General features: G+C 40.8%; 1 protein-coding gene across 1 annotated transcript; it reads left to right on the top strand.

The window, feature by feature from the left end:
• Positions 1–2,713: 2,713 nt before the first annotated feature.
• LOC143646790 (cilia- and flagella-associated protein 161-like) lies at positions 2,714–15,218 on the top strand. The gene is made up of 5 exons (XM_077116130.1): positions 2,714–2,885; positions 4,456–4,686; positions 6,779–6,863; positions 12,764–12,837; positions 13,221–15,218. The coding sequence occupies exons 1-5, from the start codon at positions 2,817–2,819 to the stop codon at positions 13,251–13,253; spliced, it is 492 nt and encodes a 163-aa protein (XP_076972245.1). The 5' UTR covers positions 2,714–2,816; the 3' UTR covers positions 13,254–15,218.
• Positions 15,219–17,051: the final 1,833 nt, after the last annotated feature.

Here is a 17,051-nt window from a genome sequence, read left to right as displayed (position 1 = left end):
AGAAAACTTAGGCATAAATTTTCATTGCCTTAGGTCAGGCAATGGTTTCTTAGATATGACAGCAGAAGTACAGTGACAAATGAAAAACAGATAAATTGTACTTCATAAAGATGGAAAACTTTTGTGCTGCAAAGGACACTATCAAGAACATGAAAAAGACAACCTGTAGGATAGGTTGCAAATCATATATCTGATAAGAAACTTGGATCCAGGATATAGAAAGAACTCTTTTTTAAAATGTAATTTTACTGAGCTATAGTCACACATCAGACAGTCCATCAAAAGTGTACAATCTATGGTTCCCAGTATCGTTATATAGCTGCGCATTCTTCACTATGATCATTTTTGAACATTTGCATTACTCTGGATAAAGAAATAAGAAGAAAAAGAAAACCCCAAATATCCCACACCCATTCCCTACCTTCTTATTGACTACTAGTGTTGGGATCTATCTATCTTAAGGCTTAAAATAGAGACAGGCTAACTAAGACATTGTAGTATTGTCAGAAATATACATATACAGGATATATAAAGAACTATTAAAACTCAATAACAAAAGACAAATAATCCCATTAAAATATAGGCAAAAGACTTGCATAGATGTTTCTCCAAAGATGACATACAAAGGCCAAAAAGCACATTTCAAAATGCTCAAAATCATTAGTCATTAAGGAAATGCAAATCAATGACATACCATTCATAGCCACTAGAAGAGCTACAATAAAAAAGACAGATAATGACAAGTGCTGACAAGAATGTAGAGAAAGGAACCCTCATACACCGGTAGTGGGAATGCAAAATAGTGTGATCTCTTTGGAGAAAGCTTTGGAAGTTCCTTAAAATAGTAAACACAGGGTTACTATATAACCCAGACATTCTACTCCCAGGTAGACACCCATGAGAAAGGAAGAATTTGTCTACATAAAAAGCTTGCACGTGAATGTTCACAGCAGCTTTATTCATAAGAGCTGAAAAGTGGAAACAACCCAAGTGTCCATCAACAGATAAATGGGTAAATAAAATGTAGTATATACATACAATGGAATATTATACAGCCATAAAAGGAATAAAGTCCTGATAAATACAACATGGATGAATCTTGAAGACATTATGTGAAGTGAAGGAAGTCAGATACAATAGCCACATGATATATGATCCATTTATATGAAATATCTATAATAAGCAAATTCATATAGACAGAAAATAAGTTGGGGGTTATAAGGGCTGAGGGGAGAGGAGATGGGAGATGAGAAGTAATGGTTTAATCAGGAGTTATTCTTTGCCATCCTGAACCTGCTTTAAAATTAGATGTGATGATGGCTGCATAATTGTGAACGTACTAAGACTGTAGGGTATACATTTTAAAGGCTGAATTTAATGGTTTGTGAATTTTATCTCAATAAATCTGTTTTTTAAAAAGATTTAATTAGCCTTATAACATATGACAAATAACAGTTACTTGACTCACTATTTGGAATGCTTTAGTTGTTATACATTTAATTTACATGTGAAGGTCTATTTTGGAGGGGTTTTATTTCCAGTCCATTAAACCATATATTTCTGTTTTGACATAAATGTCACAGTAATTTGATGTTGGTTGCATGAGAATGCCTTCTAATATTTGGTGGTGTAAATATGCCATCTTTTTTTCTCTTATGATAATGCCTGTAAAAGTATAATGTGTGTTTACTTTACAAATTTTAGGATATTTTAAAAATTCTATCAAATATCCTTTTCAGGTTTTAACTGGAAATGTTATAAATCTAAAATCCACATGGGCAGAAATAGATTTAATCTATCTATCCACTAATTTTTATTTAGAATTTATTTATTTTGCTAGAGTTCTGCAATTTTCTTTAATTACATCTTTCATTAAACTACTTTATATGCATTTTAACATGCTTACCTGCTACTTCCTAACATTATTAGCAGTGTATATAGTTACAATTGATTTTTCAATTTTTATCTGATATTTGACCATTTTACTAAACTATTTTATTATCTCTTGATTTTTAGGGATCGAATTTCATTTTTAAAGACTACAATAATATATTCTGCTGTTAAGAAAATTTTTACTTCAACATCTACAATTTTTATTTCTCTATTGAGTTTTTGGAATTGGATTGGTTTTCCTAGGAATGTAGTAATGTCTTGCCATTAAAATTTTTTTCTATCCTTTACAGTTTTTATTGATGTTATTTCTTTTTCTTGACTCATAAATGACTGAATCATTTGAATTTTATTAAATAATAATGGAGTCCAAAGTTATCTTGTCTTAGTCCCGATTTTAAGGGAAATATAGAAGTACTTCAAGAGAAAAGACATGAACTTTGAGTCAGAAAATGTAGGCTGAATTCTTGTTTTGAGTAACTTTTAGCAATTTGAATTTAGACATGTCTCTATCATCTTTGAGTCTCAGCTTCTTAACTTATAAAATGTTGGTGGTTTAATACCTGACCTAACTTCTTTTTATAAATAATTTTTTAAACATCTTTATTATGAAATAATACACACACACTTATATGCACACAATATATATATATATATATATTTCAAAGTACATTGTAACAAGTAGTTTAACAGATTTCAGAGTTTGGGATGGGTCACTGTGTCACAATTTTAGGATTTTCCTTATAACTGCTCCAAGGCAAAGGAGACTAAAAGAAATATCAATATAATGACTCAGCCCTCCTACTCTCATTGGCTAGTGGGCTCGGGATCTTGACCAATCGCACCCGCCGGCCGGGTCGCCATGGCGACGGACGCGCCACGCAGCGGGTTCGGGGAGCCCTCCCTGCTCAGGACCCCGACACACCATGGCACAAAACCTGTATGGGCCGCGCATCTGGATGGGGAACTGGAACGAGGACCTGTACCTGGAGGAGGTAAGGAGGGCTGTGTCCGGGGGCGGACCTCCAACTGCGCCCGGGCCCCCCGGCCCTCAGCCCCCACGGGCTCAGGAGCCCAAATTCGGCTTCGGGTTGTGCCTCCTCCTCTAGACACGCAGAGTCTCCTCTTTCGCGGGAATACACCAGAGTCCCCTAAAAGCTCATCCGTTTCTAACCTGCTGTCCTGCAGTCCCAGGTCGCATGGCCTTTTGAGTACCATGCCTTTCTCTTCCATTTCCCTTAGCTTCCCAAACTCAGGTGCCCTGACGCCAGGCCTGGGCCGAGCCTCCGTCGGGAGCCGCCCCCCTCCTTCTAGTAAGTTCCCTGGAGGCACAGCCTCAGAAGCTGCAATCCAGCTGGGGGCCAGGCGCTCAATAGGAACAGCCCTGCGCTCACGCTGAAATCCTTCCCTCTTTTCGCACATGCTCTCCTGAGGGTCCCCGAGTATTGCTTTACTGGCATTGTCCTCGCTGGCTTGTGTTCTTGTTTGCTGGTGTGGGTCCTTGACGAGGCCCTGGGACAAGCTACTGCCCTGTACCTATCCGGTTGGGTGAGGGTGGGCTTTCCGGTGTCTGTCATCCTACAACCAGGGGACACACATCCTACAACCAGGGGACACAGTGGTCTCCAGGTTGTTTCATGGTTTTCCCTGGCTGGAGTGATGATACGTGACTTTTCTTTTACTTTTTTGTGTCTTTCTCATTTTCCAAATGTTCTGCAATGAAATAAAAATATCAAAATAATGCTAAAAATATTCCCACGATTTTCATTATACTTACATTTCTTTTCCTGTTCTGGAAGAGTAGAATTTTTGGTTTTTCGACTTGAGGTAATTCTGATCTAAAAGCTACTAGCTGTGAAAAATAAAAAAAATAAAATCTACCAGCTGTCATTTGTGCAATTCAGAACTATTATTAACCCTTTGGATTTCATTCATTTTATCTTTAACCAGGAGCGCATGAAAGATTTCTTAGAGAAGAGGGATAAAGGGGAACTTCTCATACAGAGAAACCGCAGACTAAAAGAGAATCTTTTGAGACAGATAATTTAAAAGTCAGGCATTATTTTCAAAATTTTGTCAAATTAAGTGAGCATATGTTAAGTAAGCAAAACTTCCATGAATGGGTTATCATTGGGAAATAACTGGTTTTAAAAAATAATCTGAAGACCACAGTGCTAAAAATTCCCCAAGATTTCAAGAATATAACCGAAGCCTGATCTTAATTCAGTTTATCTTAATTTCCAAATACAGAAATGAGTGAATTGATAAGTAAATTGGATAAATAAAATGCCACTTAGCTGGTGGTCAAGAAACATTTGATGAATGTTGAATAAATATGTTTATAGTGGAGTCAACCTGGCTTAATTTGGCTTCATTTGGGAAACCTGCGGGCTTTACCCTGGCAAAATGGGAGGGGGGGAGTGGTGGGAAAGCAAAGAAAACTGAGGATTTGAGGGGATCCAAATGAACCCCATATTGAAATAGATCACGCAACTGGGAGAGGTCTTAGTACTTGCTGTTAGTGAATTGTATGTTTCATTGAAAAAATTCCCGTTAAAACTGTAGATGCAGCTTTCCATATCTGAAGATGGCTATATCCACTATGGCGACAGCATGCTGCTGGTGAATCTTGACCATCCCGACAGAGACACTGATCTGTTTCTGGGTGGGGACCTGAGCCTCTGCATGACTCCTGACAACATCACAGCCCACCTGAGTGATGAAGTGGAGGTACCCTGTGGCCTGAGCACAGCGCAAACCAACATCACCATTGGCAGAAACACTTATCATTTTGAGGTAGAGAAATTTCAATTTTAAGGTCATTTTCATCACAAATATCAGTTTTCGCTTGTAGTTAACAGGTGCCCGAGGGTTAGAGCAGGGCTTATTGGTAGGACGTTTATGTGGACATTCCCTGTGATTCTCATCTTGCTTTCTTACCTTGGAATTTTGGTTAAGAGGCCTTTACAGTCCCTTTTACTCAGACTGCCTAATTGGTGATTTGTGTTCCATTCAAAACTGTTGAATTCACAGGTATAGGATTCAGGGAATTAAATTCAAATTCTTATTGGAAAGTTATCTTCATAACATTTCAGGGTGCTTTGAGCTCATTTGAGTTATTTTATTGTTGTTAATGTGGCTATGTTATTATTATTTTTAACTTTTTTATTGTATAGTATAACATATGTACAAAGAAAAGAAATAAAAAAGCAATAGTTTTCAAAGCACTCTTCAACAAGTAGTTATAGGACAGATCCCAGAGTTTGTCATGGGCTATCATGATCCTCTCAAATTTTTCCTTCTAGCTGTTCCAGCATATGGGAGGCTAGAGAACTTAAATACTTTTTTTATCACCACAATCAACTTTTTTCCTTTCTTTTTTGTAAAAAATAACATATATACAAAAAAGCAATAAATTTCAAAGCATAGCACCACAATTAGTTATAGAACATATTCCAAAGTCTGACATGGATTACAATTCCACAATTTTAGATTTTTACTTCTAGCTGCTCTAAGATGCTGGAGACTAAAAGAGATATCAGTGTAATGATTCAACATTCATATTCATTTATTAAATCATATCTTTTTTGAATAACTATACCATCACCTTTGATCTTTCCATCCCCCTCTTTAGAGGTGTTTGGGCTATGACCATTCTAACTTTTTCACTTTGTAAGGGACTTGTCACTAATATGGGGTAGGGAGATGGAACTATCTGACATTCTGGAGAGCCTGGGTCCTGTAGGTTTTTCAGATAAAAACATCTAGGTTTTATCTGGACCAGGGACCCATCCTGGAGGTTGTAGATTTCTGGAAAGTTACTCTAGTGCCTCGAACCCTTGTGGAATCTTATATATTGCCCTAGGTGTTCTTTAGGATTGCCTGGAATGGTCCTGTTTGGGGGTTGGCAGGTTATGATAGGGAACAAGGTCTAACTGAAGCTTGTGTAAGAGCAACCTCCAGAGTAGTCTCTCAACTCGATTTGAACTCTCTCTGCCACTGATACTTTATTAATTACACTTCTTTTCCCCCTTTCGGTCAGGGTGGAATTGTTGATGTCATGATGCCAGGGCCAGGCTCATCCCTGGGAGTCATCTCGCAGGTTGCCAGGGAGACTTTCACCCCTGGATGTCATGTCCAACATAGCAGGGAGGGCAATGATTTCACTTGCAGTGTTGGGCTTAGAGAGAGTGAAGCCAATGTGGCCATGTTATTTTTACAACAAAAATATTTAGCTTAATGCAAGGTGGCACTATGCAGCATTTATTCTTGAAATTATCTCTCCATTAAGAAAAATACTTCAGGCAATTTTGAAAATGAACAGCTAAGACCTCAGAGGACAAACAGATACATGATCACAATTAAAAAAATGATTTCCTTCACTTTTAAACTAATTTGTAACTTTATGTAGCAATTTATTAAATTTTTAAATTTATTTTAAAAATATAGCCAATTTTTAAGTCTTAGTGAAGCTTCTTAAATTTAGATTTCTTCTGAATAAACATCATTTATGGTAAGAGAACTCAAAATTGTTTCCTTCTGGTTCCTGAAGATTTGGAGGGAAGATAGTGTTAAATGCCAACAACTGTGGTACTAGATTTTCTCTAAAAATGTCACACACACTTGACCAGAATTCCTGGTGTAGGGTAGCTTGGTGTACTCAGCACAGTCTAGCCAAAGGCTCAGAAAGTGGGAAGTTCTGTTTTCTGGCTATGGTAGAGGGCAGGGAATAGTGTATAGGGGGATTTGAAAGCCAAAAGAAAATCCTTTTATTTAGTTATTTAATTTAGTTACAGTGTATGATTTTAAAAATTCAGTACACAAAAAATAGAGCTATAAAATGATACTAATACAGAGAGTTTACAGTACATTTCTTCTCATCTGACAGTGTAGATGGAAATGCCATTGGTCAAGTTCTTCAATATGGGCAGAACTTTTGCCTTGGGATACAAGAGAGATTTGCAGACAAAATGGTGAGTCATCACTTTGCATGTCTACTCTGGACCTGTCACCTTTGTTTCCATGTGGGCAAGTAGCTCTAGTAGTGGGCAGAGGGGTCCAGCAGCAGGGATTCTTTCTGTGGCTGCATTATAATTTCAGCCTGCAGTTTTTCATGGGCAGCTTTGGACCAAGCCTTTCGTTCTAACTTTGTAAGTTACAAAAATACACCCTTGAAAGCTAAAATGTTAGTGAGGAAGCGGTTTTTTACATTGCAGCTGGCAAGAAGCTAATTTTTTTAAAGTTTATTTTTATTTAAGCAGTTGTAGTTTTATAGAAGCATCATTTAGGGAGTATGATATTCTCACATACCCTCCTTTCACACACCTTTCCCTGTTATTAACATTTTGCATTAGTGTGGTACCTTGTTACAATTTATGAAATCATAGTATTGTAATTATGCTATTAACTTTAGGGCATTGTTTATATTGAATTGTACAGTTCCATGGGGTTTGTGTAGGTGTGTGTGTGCATAGTAACTTATATACAACCTAAAATTTCCCTTTCTTTCCTTTTCAAATATACAATTCAGCGGTGTTAATTACATATGTGAGTTATGCCTCAGTCCCTATTTTCTAACGCCAAAACTTCTCCATCCCCCCAAATAGAAACTTGGTACCAATTAAACAGTAGTTCCCCACTCCCCTCCCCCTTTTTGTCCCTGGTAATTAGTATTCTCATTTCTGAATTTATGAATATGCTTATGCTGTTTATTCCATATAATTGAGATCATAAAATGCTTGTCCCTTGTGTCTGGCTGAGTTCACATAACCTGATGTCTTCAGTGTTGTGGCATAATTCAGGACTTCATTCTTTTTTACAGCTGAATAATATTCCATTGTGTGTATGTATCACATTTGTCCACCCATTCCTTTGTTGCTAGACATTTGCTTTGCTTCTACCTTTTGGCAATTGTGAAAAATGCTGCTATGAGCATCAATGTTCAAGTATCTGTTTAAGGCCCTACTTTCATTGCTTTCGGGTATATAACTGGAAGTGGGATTGCTGGGTCACATGGTAGTTCTACAGTTAATTTTCTGAGGTATCATCATGCCATTTTCCACAGCAGCTGAACCATGCTCCATTCCCACCAACCACATACAAGTCCTCCAATTTCTCCACATCCTCTATAGCACTTATCTTTTTCTTTTATTTTTTTTTTAGTAGTAGCCATTCTAGTGGGTGTAAGATGGCATCTCATTGTGCCCTGAGGGCTGAAGACTTTGATCATCTTTTCACATGCTGATTGGCCATTTGTATATCTTCTCTGGAGAAATACCTATTCAAGTCTTTTTCCCATTTTTAAATTGGGTTGTGCATCTTTTTGTTGCTCAGTTGTAGAAGTTCTTTATAAATTTTGCATATTAAACATGTAGTTTGTTTTCTTTCTTGATAAAGTCTTTTGATGAACAAATTTTAAATGTTGGTATAGTCTTCTTTGTCTTTTTTTTTTTCTTTTGTTGCCTGAGATATAGGTTTTAACATCTAAGAAAACACCACCTAAGACGAGGTCCTGAAGATTCTCCCTATATTTTCTTCTAGAAGTTCTATAGTTTTAACTGTTATATTTAAGCCTTTGATCCATTTTGAGTTAATTTTCATATATGGTGTGAGGTAGGGTCCACCTGTAATATTTTGCATATGGATATCCAGTTCTCCAAGCACCATTTATTGAAGAGATTCTTCTTTCTCCACTGAGTGAACTTGGTACCTTTGTCACAGATCAGCTGGCTAAAGGTGAGAAGGTTTATTTCTGTACTCTCAATTTGATTCCATATGTCTATATGTCTGTCCTTGTGCCAGTACCATGCTGTTTTGATTACTATAGCTTTGGAATAAGTTTTAAAATCAGGAAGTGCATGCCCTTCAACATCATTCTTCTTTTTCATGATGTTTTTGGCAATTTGGGGCCCCTCATCCCTCCAAATAAAGTTGATAATTGGCTTTTCCATTTCTGCAAAATAGGCTTTTGGAATTTTTATCAGGATTGAGGTGAATTTTAAATCAGTTTGGGTAAAATTGACAGCTTAATGATATGTAGAATTCCAGTCCTTGAACACGAAATGTCCTTCCATTTATTTAGGACTTCCTTGATTTCTTGGTTAAATTTGTTTATAGATATTTGATCCTTCAAGTTACTATTGTAAATGAAATTTTGTCCTTGATTTCCTGCTCAGATTAGCAAGCACTTTCAAGGCATTCATAAAAATTCTGGTGAGAAAGGCCTTCTGAGGTTTGTTTCCTGATTCAGCACAACAGAATTTGTAATTTGGGATGGATATTTTTTAGGATTTTGCATCCTGTTTTTCTTGCTACTCCAAGTGGCATGGACTTTCTCTCCATTCCCCACACCCAGCGCTGTGTACAGCCTCAGGTCCATCTCCCTTCCCCACCTACACCTGGCTCTTGGCAGCCCCAGCACTCTTCGTGATGTGCTCTGGTCTGTCTTTCATTCTCAGTGCCGGCACCTCAGTTGAGCCCCTGGCTGCTTAATAGCTTCTTGTGGATCCCAATTTAAACCACAGCAAATGGGGAAGCAGTCAGGAATGAGATTTATGGATGGATCCTGTAAAAGCTCTGGTTTCTTCACAGTGGCCTTGCAAGCCCTCTGTAATGTGCCCCTGCCCTGTCCATCCGTGCTCTGGCCCCACAGTCTCCCGCCTGCTCTTCATAGGCTTTCCTCAGCCCCCAGGAGAACATGGTGTTCCCATCTCTGTGCTCCTACAGCTCATCACACTGGCGCTGCCCAGCCCTGATCCTGCATGCACATCTTATTTCTGTACTTTATCGTCCCTCATTCCGGCCTGAAGTCTGTTGAGGGCAGAGCCTCCTCCCTGCCTCACAGCCTTGCCTAGGGTAGGTGCTGATTAAAGCCCTGCCAAATGTGAGGAGATGACCTCCGGGTTCAGGGGAAGGTGAATCGGTGAAGAGAAAGCAGAGCACTAATACTTGAGACTTTAAAGCAGGATGGGGTTGTCTTTGGTAAGGACACAGCCAGCCAAGGTACTACCATGAATGCCAAGTGTGGACATCAATTCCAGAGGGTCATGGGCCACTGTGGAGGCTCACAAATGACCACATCTGTGATGAGTTTGGTTTTAAGACTTTCATTTCAGGTGATGAATTCATACAGTGTTCTTATAATAAATGAAATATCCACCTGAGTCCCGTACCCTGAATGATAGAAGTAGCAGGGAACAGGCTGTTGGGAACAGGAAGGGGAGGGGGGATTGAGTTTGGTATTTAAAGGAAAGAGAAAATTTAGGGAAAAGTAATGAGAGGTGAAGGTGGGTGGTGGCAGTGTCAGATTTCACGGTGACATTTCTAACGTGGAGAAGTGAGCTTTCTCCTACGAGCAGTAAGAACTGCGTCTTTGAAAACTGCTTTAGAACATACTTGCCTTCTAGTCAATTGGTTGCTTTTTATTTTTAAATACCTTTCTAAATAGCTCTTAGTTCATCTCCTTGCTGCCATGTTCAGTTATTTTTAGCAAGTGACCACAGGACCCTACTGAAATCATCAAGGAAGTCGTGGCTCCAGGAGGTGTACCTGACAAATGAGGTTTCCCACTGGAACTGCTGGCAAGCTGTCTTTCTCAACCCCCAGCTCTGCCTGGAATATGAGGGCTTCCCAGTCCCAGTGAGCATGGGGCAGGGAAGACATGTGCTGATGCCACCAGACAGAATTTATTCCTGTCTATAAAACAGAGGGTTAGCTTGGTTCAGATGCCTTACATATTCTCTCTTTCTTGTTTTTCATTTCTAACTTAAGCTTGGAAGGCATCATTTTGTAGTATGGCAGCATCCTGTATTGGTGTTTCTCAACTCAGGCTGCACACTAGAATTACCTAAGGAGCTTTTAGGAAATACTGAAGCCCAGTCCCACCCCTAAGGTCCTGACTCAGTTGGTCAAGATTATGACACTGTTTTCTTTGCAGTGCATTTCAGGTCTGTAGTTAAGTACCAGATTCTAAAAGGGCTGGGAAATCTTAGGGAAGTGTGGTCAACTGGACAGCTACCCAGGCCAACACAGTGGTCCTGCAGAATGGCATCCTTCTCCTCTCACCCCTGGCCATTTCCCTGGGACCCTGCACCCCATGAGACTGGAGCATGATGCGTGCTCCTGATGGGAAGGCTGGGGTTCTGGGGAGCACACAGCTGGCATTTCTGTTTCTGGTGTGCCCTGGGGAGCACACAGTGGGCATTACTGTTTCTGGGGCAGAGGCCTTGCTGCTCACTCACAAGCCATCCCGCAGGCACAGAGGTTGTCAGAAGCTACCGGGGGTGTGTGGAACTACAGCAGGGAAGGACTTAAAGAGTTGGCTGGCTGAGGCACCCATCCGTGGCCACCGCCCACTCCCCAGTCAGTGTCCTATAGAGCAGGCCCCTCTGGAGCCACCAGACATGGTGTGCTTCTCTCCCACACTCTGCCAGGTGGAACCCACTTCCCCAAGGTTGTTTCCCCCAACACCGAGAATATACATTGTCCAGAACCAAAATATGTTCTGCTGGTCTTTGTTTTCTGTCGGACTGCCTCTGATTTTCATGGTTCAAAATGTCAGTGTCTGTTTCCTTATCTATTAAGTGAGAATAGTGATAATACCCACTGTGTGAGGTGTTGTAGGACTAAATGGCTACATTTGTGGTGCTTATTGGAAAGGGGCCTGGCTCACAGGAAACACTCACAGATGTTTGTTATGGTGGTGGGTAATGATGATAAGTGTTACTGAAGGGTTGGCAGCCCGGGCACCAGGGGCTCTTTTCTCCATCTCTAACTTGTGAAATACCTGAGGTGAGTCTCTGAAGCTTACTCTGCAAAATGGTTATCTAATACCTGTCCAAGCTGCTTTGCACAAGTCAGTACCCTCTAGCCAGAGAACAGCAGAAACACTTGTGTGGATCAAGTCAGTTTTGTTACTTGTTGCCGCAAGGGAGAATGTACGCCACGGGAACTGGGGAGGTCTTGGGAAGAGGATGTTAAAAAGGACATGTTATAGAATTCGGGCTTTGGTTGGGCAACTTTAGGGAGGGTTCTAGGAAGTGGGGGTTTACTCTGGATTGGATGCTGCCAGGAAGCAGGGGGGAATTCTGTAATGGCATCCTATAGGGAGGGCATATCAGAAGGAGGCTGAGATTATAACTGGTGAAGAAGCAGTACTCACTCATATTAGCTAGGGAGAAGGCATTTGGTATTTTGTAGCTGGGACAGTGCTTGTGTTTTTTTCTCTGTTCAGACCTGATTGTGGTGTGCTCTTAGCTCATCTTAGCCCATCACATTGACACAGTGGCCTTGTTAGATCTGATGTTGTGTGAACTTCACTGTGTTCAACAGGTGAATGCAAGGCCTGGCCATGGGTGCCAGGCCAGCTCGCAGCTGTTAGGGGCTGCCTTACCCTTTCTTGCATAGCTTTTAGCTTACACAAGTCAGAATTTTGAAATAATACTTATTATTTTGTTCCAATTATAAACAGAATATATATATTCAGTGTTGAAAACTATATACAAAAATTTGAAAATTACCCAGAGAGAGCCACTATTGTTTATCATTTTCATCTTTTTCTGTGCCAATACTTACTTTTAAAAAATAGGGCCATCATAGCTATACTTTTTTGCTTCACTTAATAACACCACTGATACTGTCTCATGTTGTCAAAGACCTCCAAATTTTGCATGGTTGTATAATGTCTCCCCTGTGGCTTTCTGTAATAATGTATTTACTCAATCCATGAGAGTTTGACTTCTAGGTTATTTTCAATATTTTCTTTTTTAAAAAACTAATTTTAAATAGCTATATAGTATATTTCCAAATTTTTGCTTTTAGGTGTTTAGAGGCTTTAATTCAAAATCCAAATAACACATTTTCTTTATCTGGAAAGACAAATGCAAAAACTGTCAACAACTACCACCAAATGAATCGAGGACTGGCAGCCCACCGGCATCTTTTCTTAAGGTACCTGTTGGAAGGCCAAGGAAAATGGTGTGAACGGGGCTGGGAAATATCAGCAGAGGAGCTCAATTTAGAGTGTGGCCATGGAAGACAAAGTCCTTTGATGGTGAAATTTTGTCACATAGCACTGTGATGATGTGAGAAGCCCCACTAGAGCACCTCCTATCATACAAGCCTCCCCACTCAAGAGGATGTCCGCTATGACAGGACCCTCCCCGCCTAACCCTGGCGCAAGCAGGATGCAGCTTGCAAACATGTGTTGTTTGATAGAGCCCTGGGGACTTAACATGCCAGTCTACTTCATTAGATGCTTTTGAGATGAAATAAATAGTTTGTGGGAAATGAGTATGAAATTTCCAACCAGCATGAATTCTTTTTTACCCTAGTACCTATTTTGGAAAGGAAGTGGTTGCTGCTGACACATATTTGGATTCCCACAGAGTTGAAAAACTGAAGAATCACTGAATGCTTATTACTGGAAGTCCCTGGAAGGACTCATTCACCATGCTGGACCTGTCCAGACTGCCAGCCGAGGATGCCTGAGACCTGGAGCTGACCGTGGGGCCAGCAGGCCCTAACATGCCAGGCTTTAAAAGCAGTTAGCAATCTTGGTCATGCCTCAGGCTGTTTTTAACGAGATTGTAGAACTTTGTGAAGGCCGTATTAATTATTGAAATGGTGATGGGGATCCAGGATGCAGGAGGAAACTCTGGGGCCCACCTCACAAGCAGATGTGAAACTGACAGTGATGCTCTTTGCCTGACATCCCAAATCTGAAGGACTCAGCTTCTTTTACTTAAATTCTACATAGCAGCATCTTCTCCTTTTCGAAAGTGGTGTCTGTCATAATAAGCTATCAGAACTATCTTGAGCTTTTGGCACAGCTCTTCTCATTTTGACTCACAGTGTACTAAATATCACAGTGCTTAGCTGTTAGGTATGGCCTTATTTTTGGAGTTAAAAAATCACTCCTCATAGAAGTCCTGTTTTTGTTTATACCACTGTCTTAGGGGTCAGAACCTCTACCTGACCAGTTGCTTGCCATTTTGTAATGGTTTTCAAGCTGCAGAATCTTTCTTTCTCTGTCTTTGAAGCTGGCACATCAGTTGTGTTACCCAATGTAATCAGTTCCAGGATAAAATAAACATAAATCCTTCCATTCATTTGTTCATCTGTTCATTCTTTAATTCATTTAGTTGTATTGACTGCTTATAATGTATAAGGTGTTACCTTGGGGTGAATAGCCCCCCACCCCAGCCTGGTAAGTAAAGGGAAGTGCTAAGGCAAGTTCACAATGAAATATAAGGAAAGGCAGAAAGTAAGACACATGATATAAATGAGGTTTAAATATTAGTGTAGATTGCCCCCCCCTTTTTTTGCCCTATAGTGATTAGAATATGTGGTCTCTAAGGTGGCTTCCAAGGACAGTATAATCTGCTCTTAGGATTTGAACTTAGAATTCAGGCAGGCTCAGACTCGGCCTTGAGGAGGAAGTCCGTGTGTGGACCTCGGCAGAGCACCTGCAGACACACGGTGCCTCAGCATGCTTCCACCGCGGGTGCACAAGGTGGCCTGTTGAGATGTGGAAACTTCTTTCCACATAGGGTAGGACTTCTATTTGTACCATTGTTTTTATCCTGTAAAATGCATGAATGTATATCTTACACTGTTCAAATATTAGTTTTGAGATCTTCATATTTTAGTTTAATAAGCATGAATAAAATTTTAAAATGTAAGAATTTATGAGAGAGTGCACATGTGTGCGAATGTGAAAAATGCTCAAAACTTACTGAGAAGGGTGCCCACTAAGAAACTCTGTGTGGCTGCTTGTTATACAGAAAATACCACTGTTGCTCCAGCGATGCCCTCATAGTTCTGTCTGGGGTCACGGCTCTTCCTCACCCTAAGTTTCATTTTAATTCAGTTAACAAATGCCTACCACTACTGGCCCGGTATTGGTCCTCCTGGTGGGGTGGCAGAGACAGTGAGGAGCACGGCATGCACCTGTAGAAGGAGATGGGCAGGAAGAACAAAACACAGGAGAGGTATTGTGCATGGGAATTCTTTGCTCTTAGTGAAAGAACAAGGAGGTGACTCAGAAACAGACACCAGGGACAGCTGCCCTCAGATGATGCTTGAGCTGGAGAGGACACAGAGAAGCACATTCCAGGCAAAGGAAACGGTGTTTGCAAAGGGCTGATTCCATGTCCCTGAAGTACAAGAGTAGTGGTGTGAGCTGGAGACTGGTAAGGGATAGTCACCAGTTGCTCTCAGCATGGCTGTTCTGGCTGTTAAAATATGTGATATCTCTGGGTGCATGAGTGGTTCAGTGGTAGAATGCTCACCTTTCATGCAGGAGAACCGGGTTTGATTCCTGGACCATGCACCCCAATATATATATATATATGTATATGTATATATATGTATATATATATTATATTATATATATAGTGATATCTCCATCCTGGTTGAAAAATAACTACTGGCCTGAGTTCTTGAGGTGACCCCTAAAACTCTGGAGCCTCCCTTGGAGCCCTTGGACTTCCCCACAGTCCAGCAACTGAAGATTTCATGCCTACCTAGCACCTAGGTCAGAGTTTGTTTTGATTTATTGGTGTCTGTACAGTTCAGGAAAAATTGTACAGGTTGTTAAATATGATGATTGTCATTCTTGGCTGTGTGTATGAAGTTCCCAAATTTGAATTTTGTCTTGAAGGTGGTCTTCAGGTTTTGAATGATTTTTAGGGGGGAAGTTAGCAGGACTCTGTTATAGGAAGATTATTATGGGAGCCCATGGCAGCAGGTGTGCTGGGGAGAGAAGAAGAGGCTCTGCACCAGGGCAGGGTCAGAAGACATGGAGAGGAGGGGGAGGCCTAGATAGAGAGTCAGGACTCCGTGACTTGTTGGCTGTAAGTGCAAGACCGAAGGAGAAAGTGCACAGTCAGCTGTGGGGTGTGTGCATGTGCCTCTGACTCAGAACACGGGAAGAGGGGCAGATATGTAAAGAATTTCAAGTGCTGGCCTGGGGACCTTCTGACCCTGCAGAGTCTGTTTTCTGTTGTTGTAACTGCAGCACAGCTGCAGTGCCTTCCTCAGCCCAGAGCTGCTGTCTGCTAAGCTGGTTGGTCCCACCCAACCCCCGAGTCCTTGATAATTAATAGTAAATACAACCTTGGAGGGGGTCAGACAACCCTGATGGCTGGGCTTTGCCACCTTTCAGCTTCAAGACCATCCCCTCTCTGAGAATCTGTGCATTTATCTGTGAAGGAGGGAGGTGCTGCCTTTGAGGGTTGCCAGGAGGATTAGATGTGTTCAGTTATGTGAAAGCAGGTGCTCAATGTGTGTTAGTGCCTTCCTGCTTCCTACTTCCCCTTTGCCTTCCTGTGATGTCTGACAGCTGTCCATTCAAGTTAGCAGTTGTCATTTCTGTCAGCACACTGGTTCCAATTCTCATAACTGACCCCTCTTGGTTCCCAAACACAGAAGACCTTTCTGCACTCATTCATATCTAACAAGTATCAGGACTATTTTATCCCAGATGCTGGGCTAGAGACCGAGGATCCAGCAAGGAATGAAAACAGTCCCTACCTTCAGGGTTTCTACTGGGGAAATGATGAATTGGGATGAAGAAAGGCTGTTTATGTGTTTTTCTTTTAAGTATAATCAAAGGCATTAATTTGGGGAAACACAGAATATATTTGGGATCTAGAGAGAGGTTCAGTTTGGCTGGAACAAAGAGTTAGAGAAAGTCTGAAAGGAGATAAGACATTGGAAAGGTAGCAGGGGCCAGAGTGTGGAGGCCAAGTCTGTATTTAATTCAGTAGGCAATGGTGAGCCACTACCTGTTTTTGAGCAAGGGAGGCATAGGATGAGAAGGGAAGGTGAATCTTGGAGTGGAGGTACAGGGTAAATAGAAAGAGGAGGTCATTTGTGAGTCTGTAATCATCATTGGTGTAAGACTGTTCTAGTTTGCTAGCTGATGGAATGCAACACACCAGAGATGGATTGGCTTTTAATAAAAGGGGATTTATTTTGTTAATTCTTCAGAGGAAAGGCAGCTAACTTTCCATTGAGGCTCTTTCTTATGTGGAAGGCACAGGATGGTCTCTGCTGGTCTTCTCTCCAGGCCCCTGGGTTCCAACAACTTTCCCCGGGGTGACTTCTTTCTGCATCTCCAAAGGCCTGGGCTGAGTTGCAAGTGCTGAGATGAAGAATGT

This window comes from Tamandua tetradactyla, chromosome 9, assembly GCF_023851605.1.
Source record: "Tamandua tetradactyla isolate mTamTet1 chromosome 9, mTamTet1.pri, whole genome shotgun sequence".
Classification (NCBI taxonomy): Eukaryota; Metazoa; Chordata; class Mammalia; order Pilosa; family Myrmecophagidae; genus Tamandua; species Tamandua tetradactyla.
Note: the sequence above shows the minus strand (reverse complement) of the source record. Positions and strands in the feature narration are given on the sequence as shown.

Excerpts from the sequence above, each read along its gene's own strand:
- LOC143646790 (XM_077116130.1), top strand. The coding sequence starts at position 2,817 with ATGGCACAAAACCTGTATGGGCCGCGCATCTGGATGGGGAACTGGAAC. Across the intron at positions 4,687-6,778 it reads GAAACACTTATCATTTTGAG|TGTAGATGGAAATGCCATTG; the intron begins GTAGAGAAATTT and ends CTCATCTGACAG. Across the intron at positions 12,838-13,220 it reads CACCGGCATCTTTTCTTAAG|TACCTATTTTGGAAAGGAAG; the intron begins GTACCTGTTGGA and ends TTTTTACCCTAG.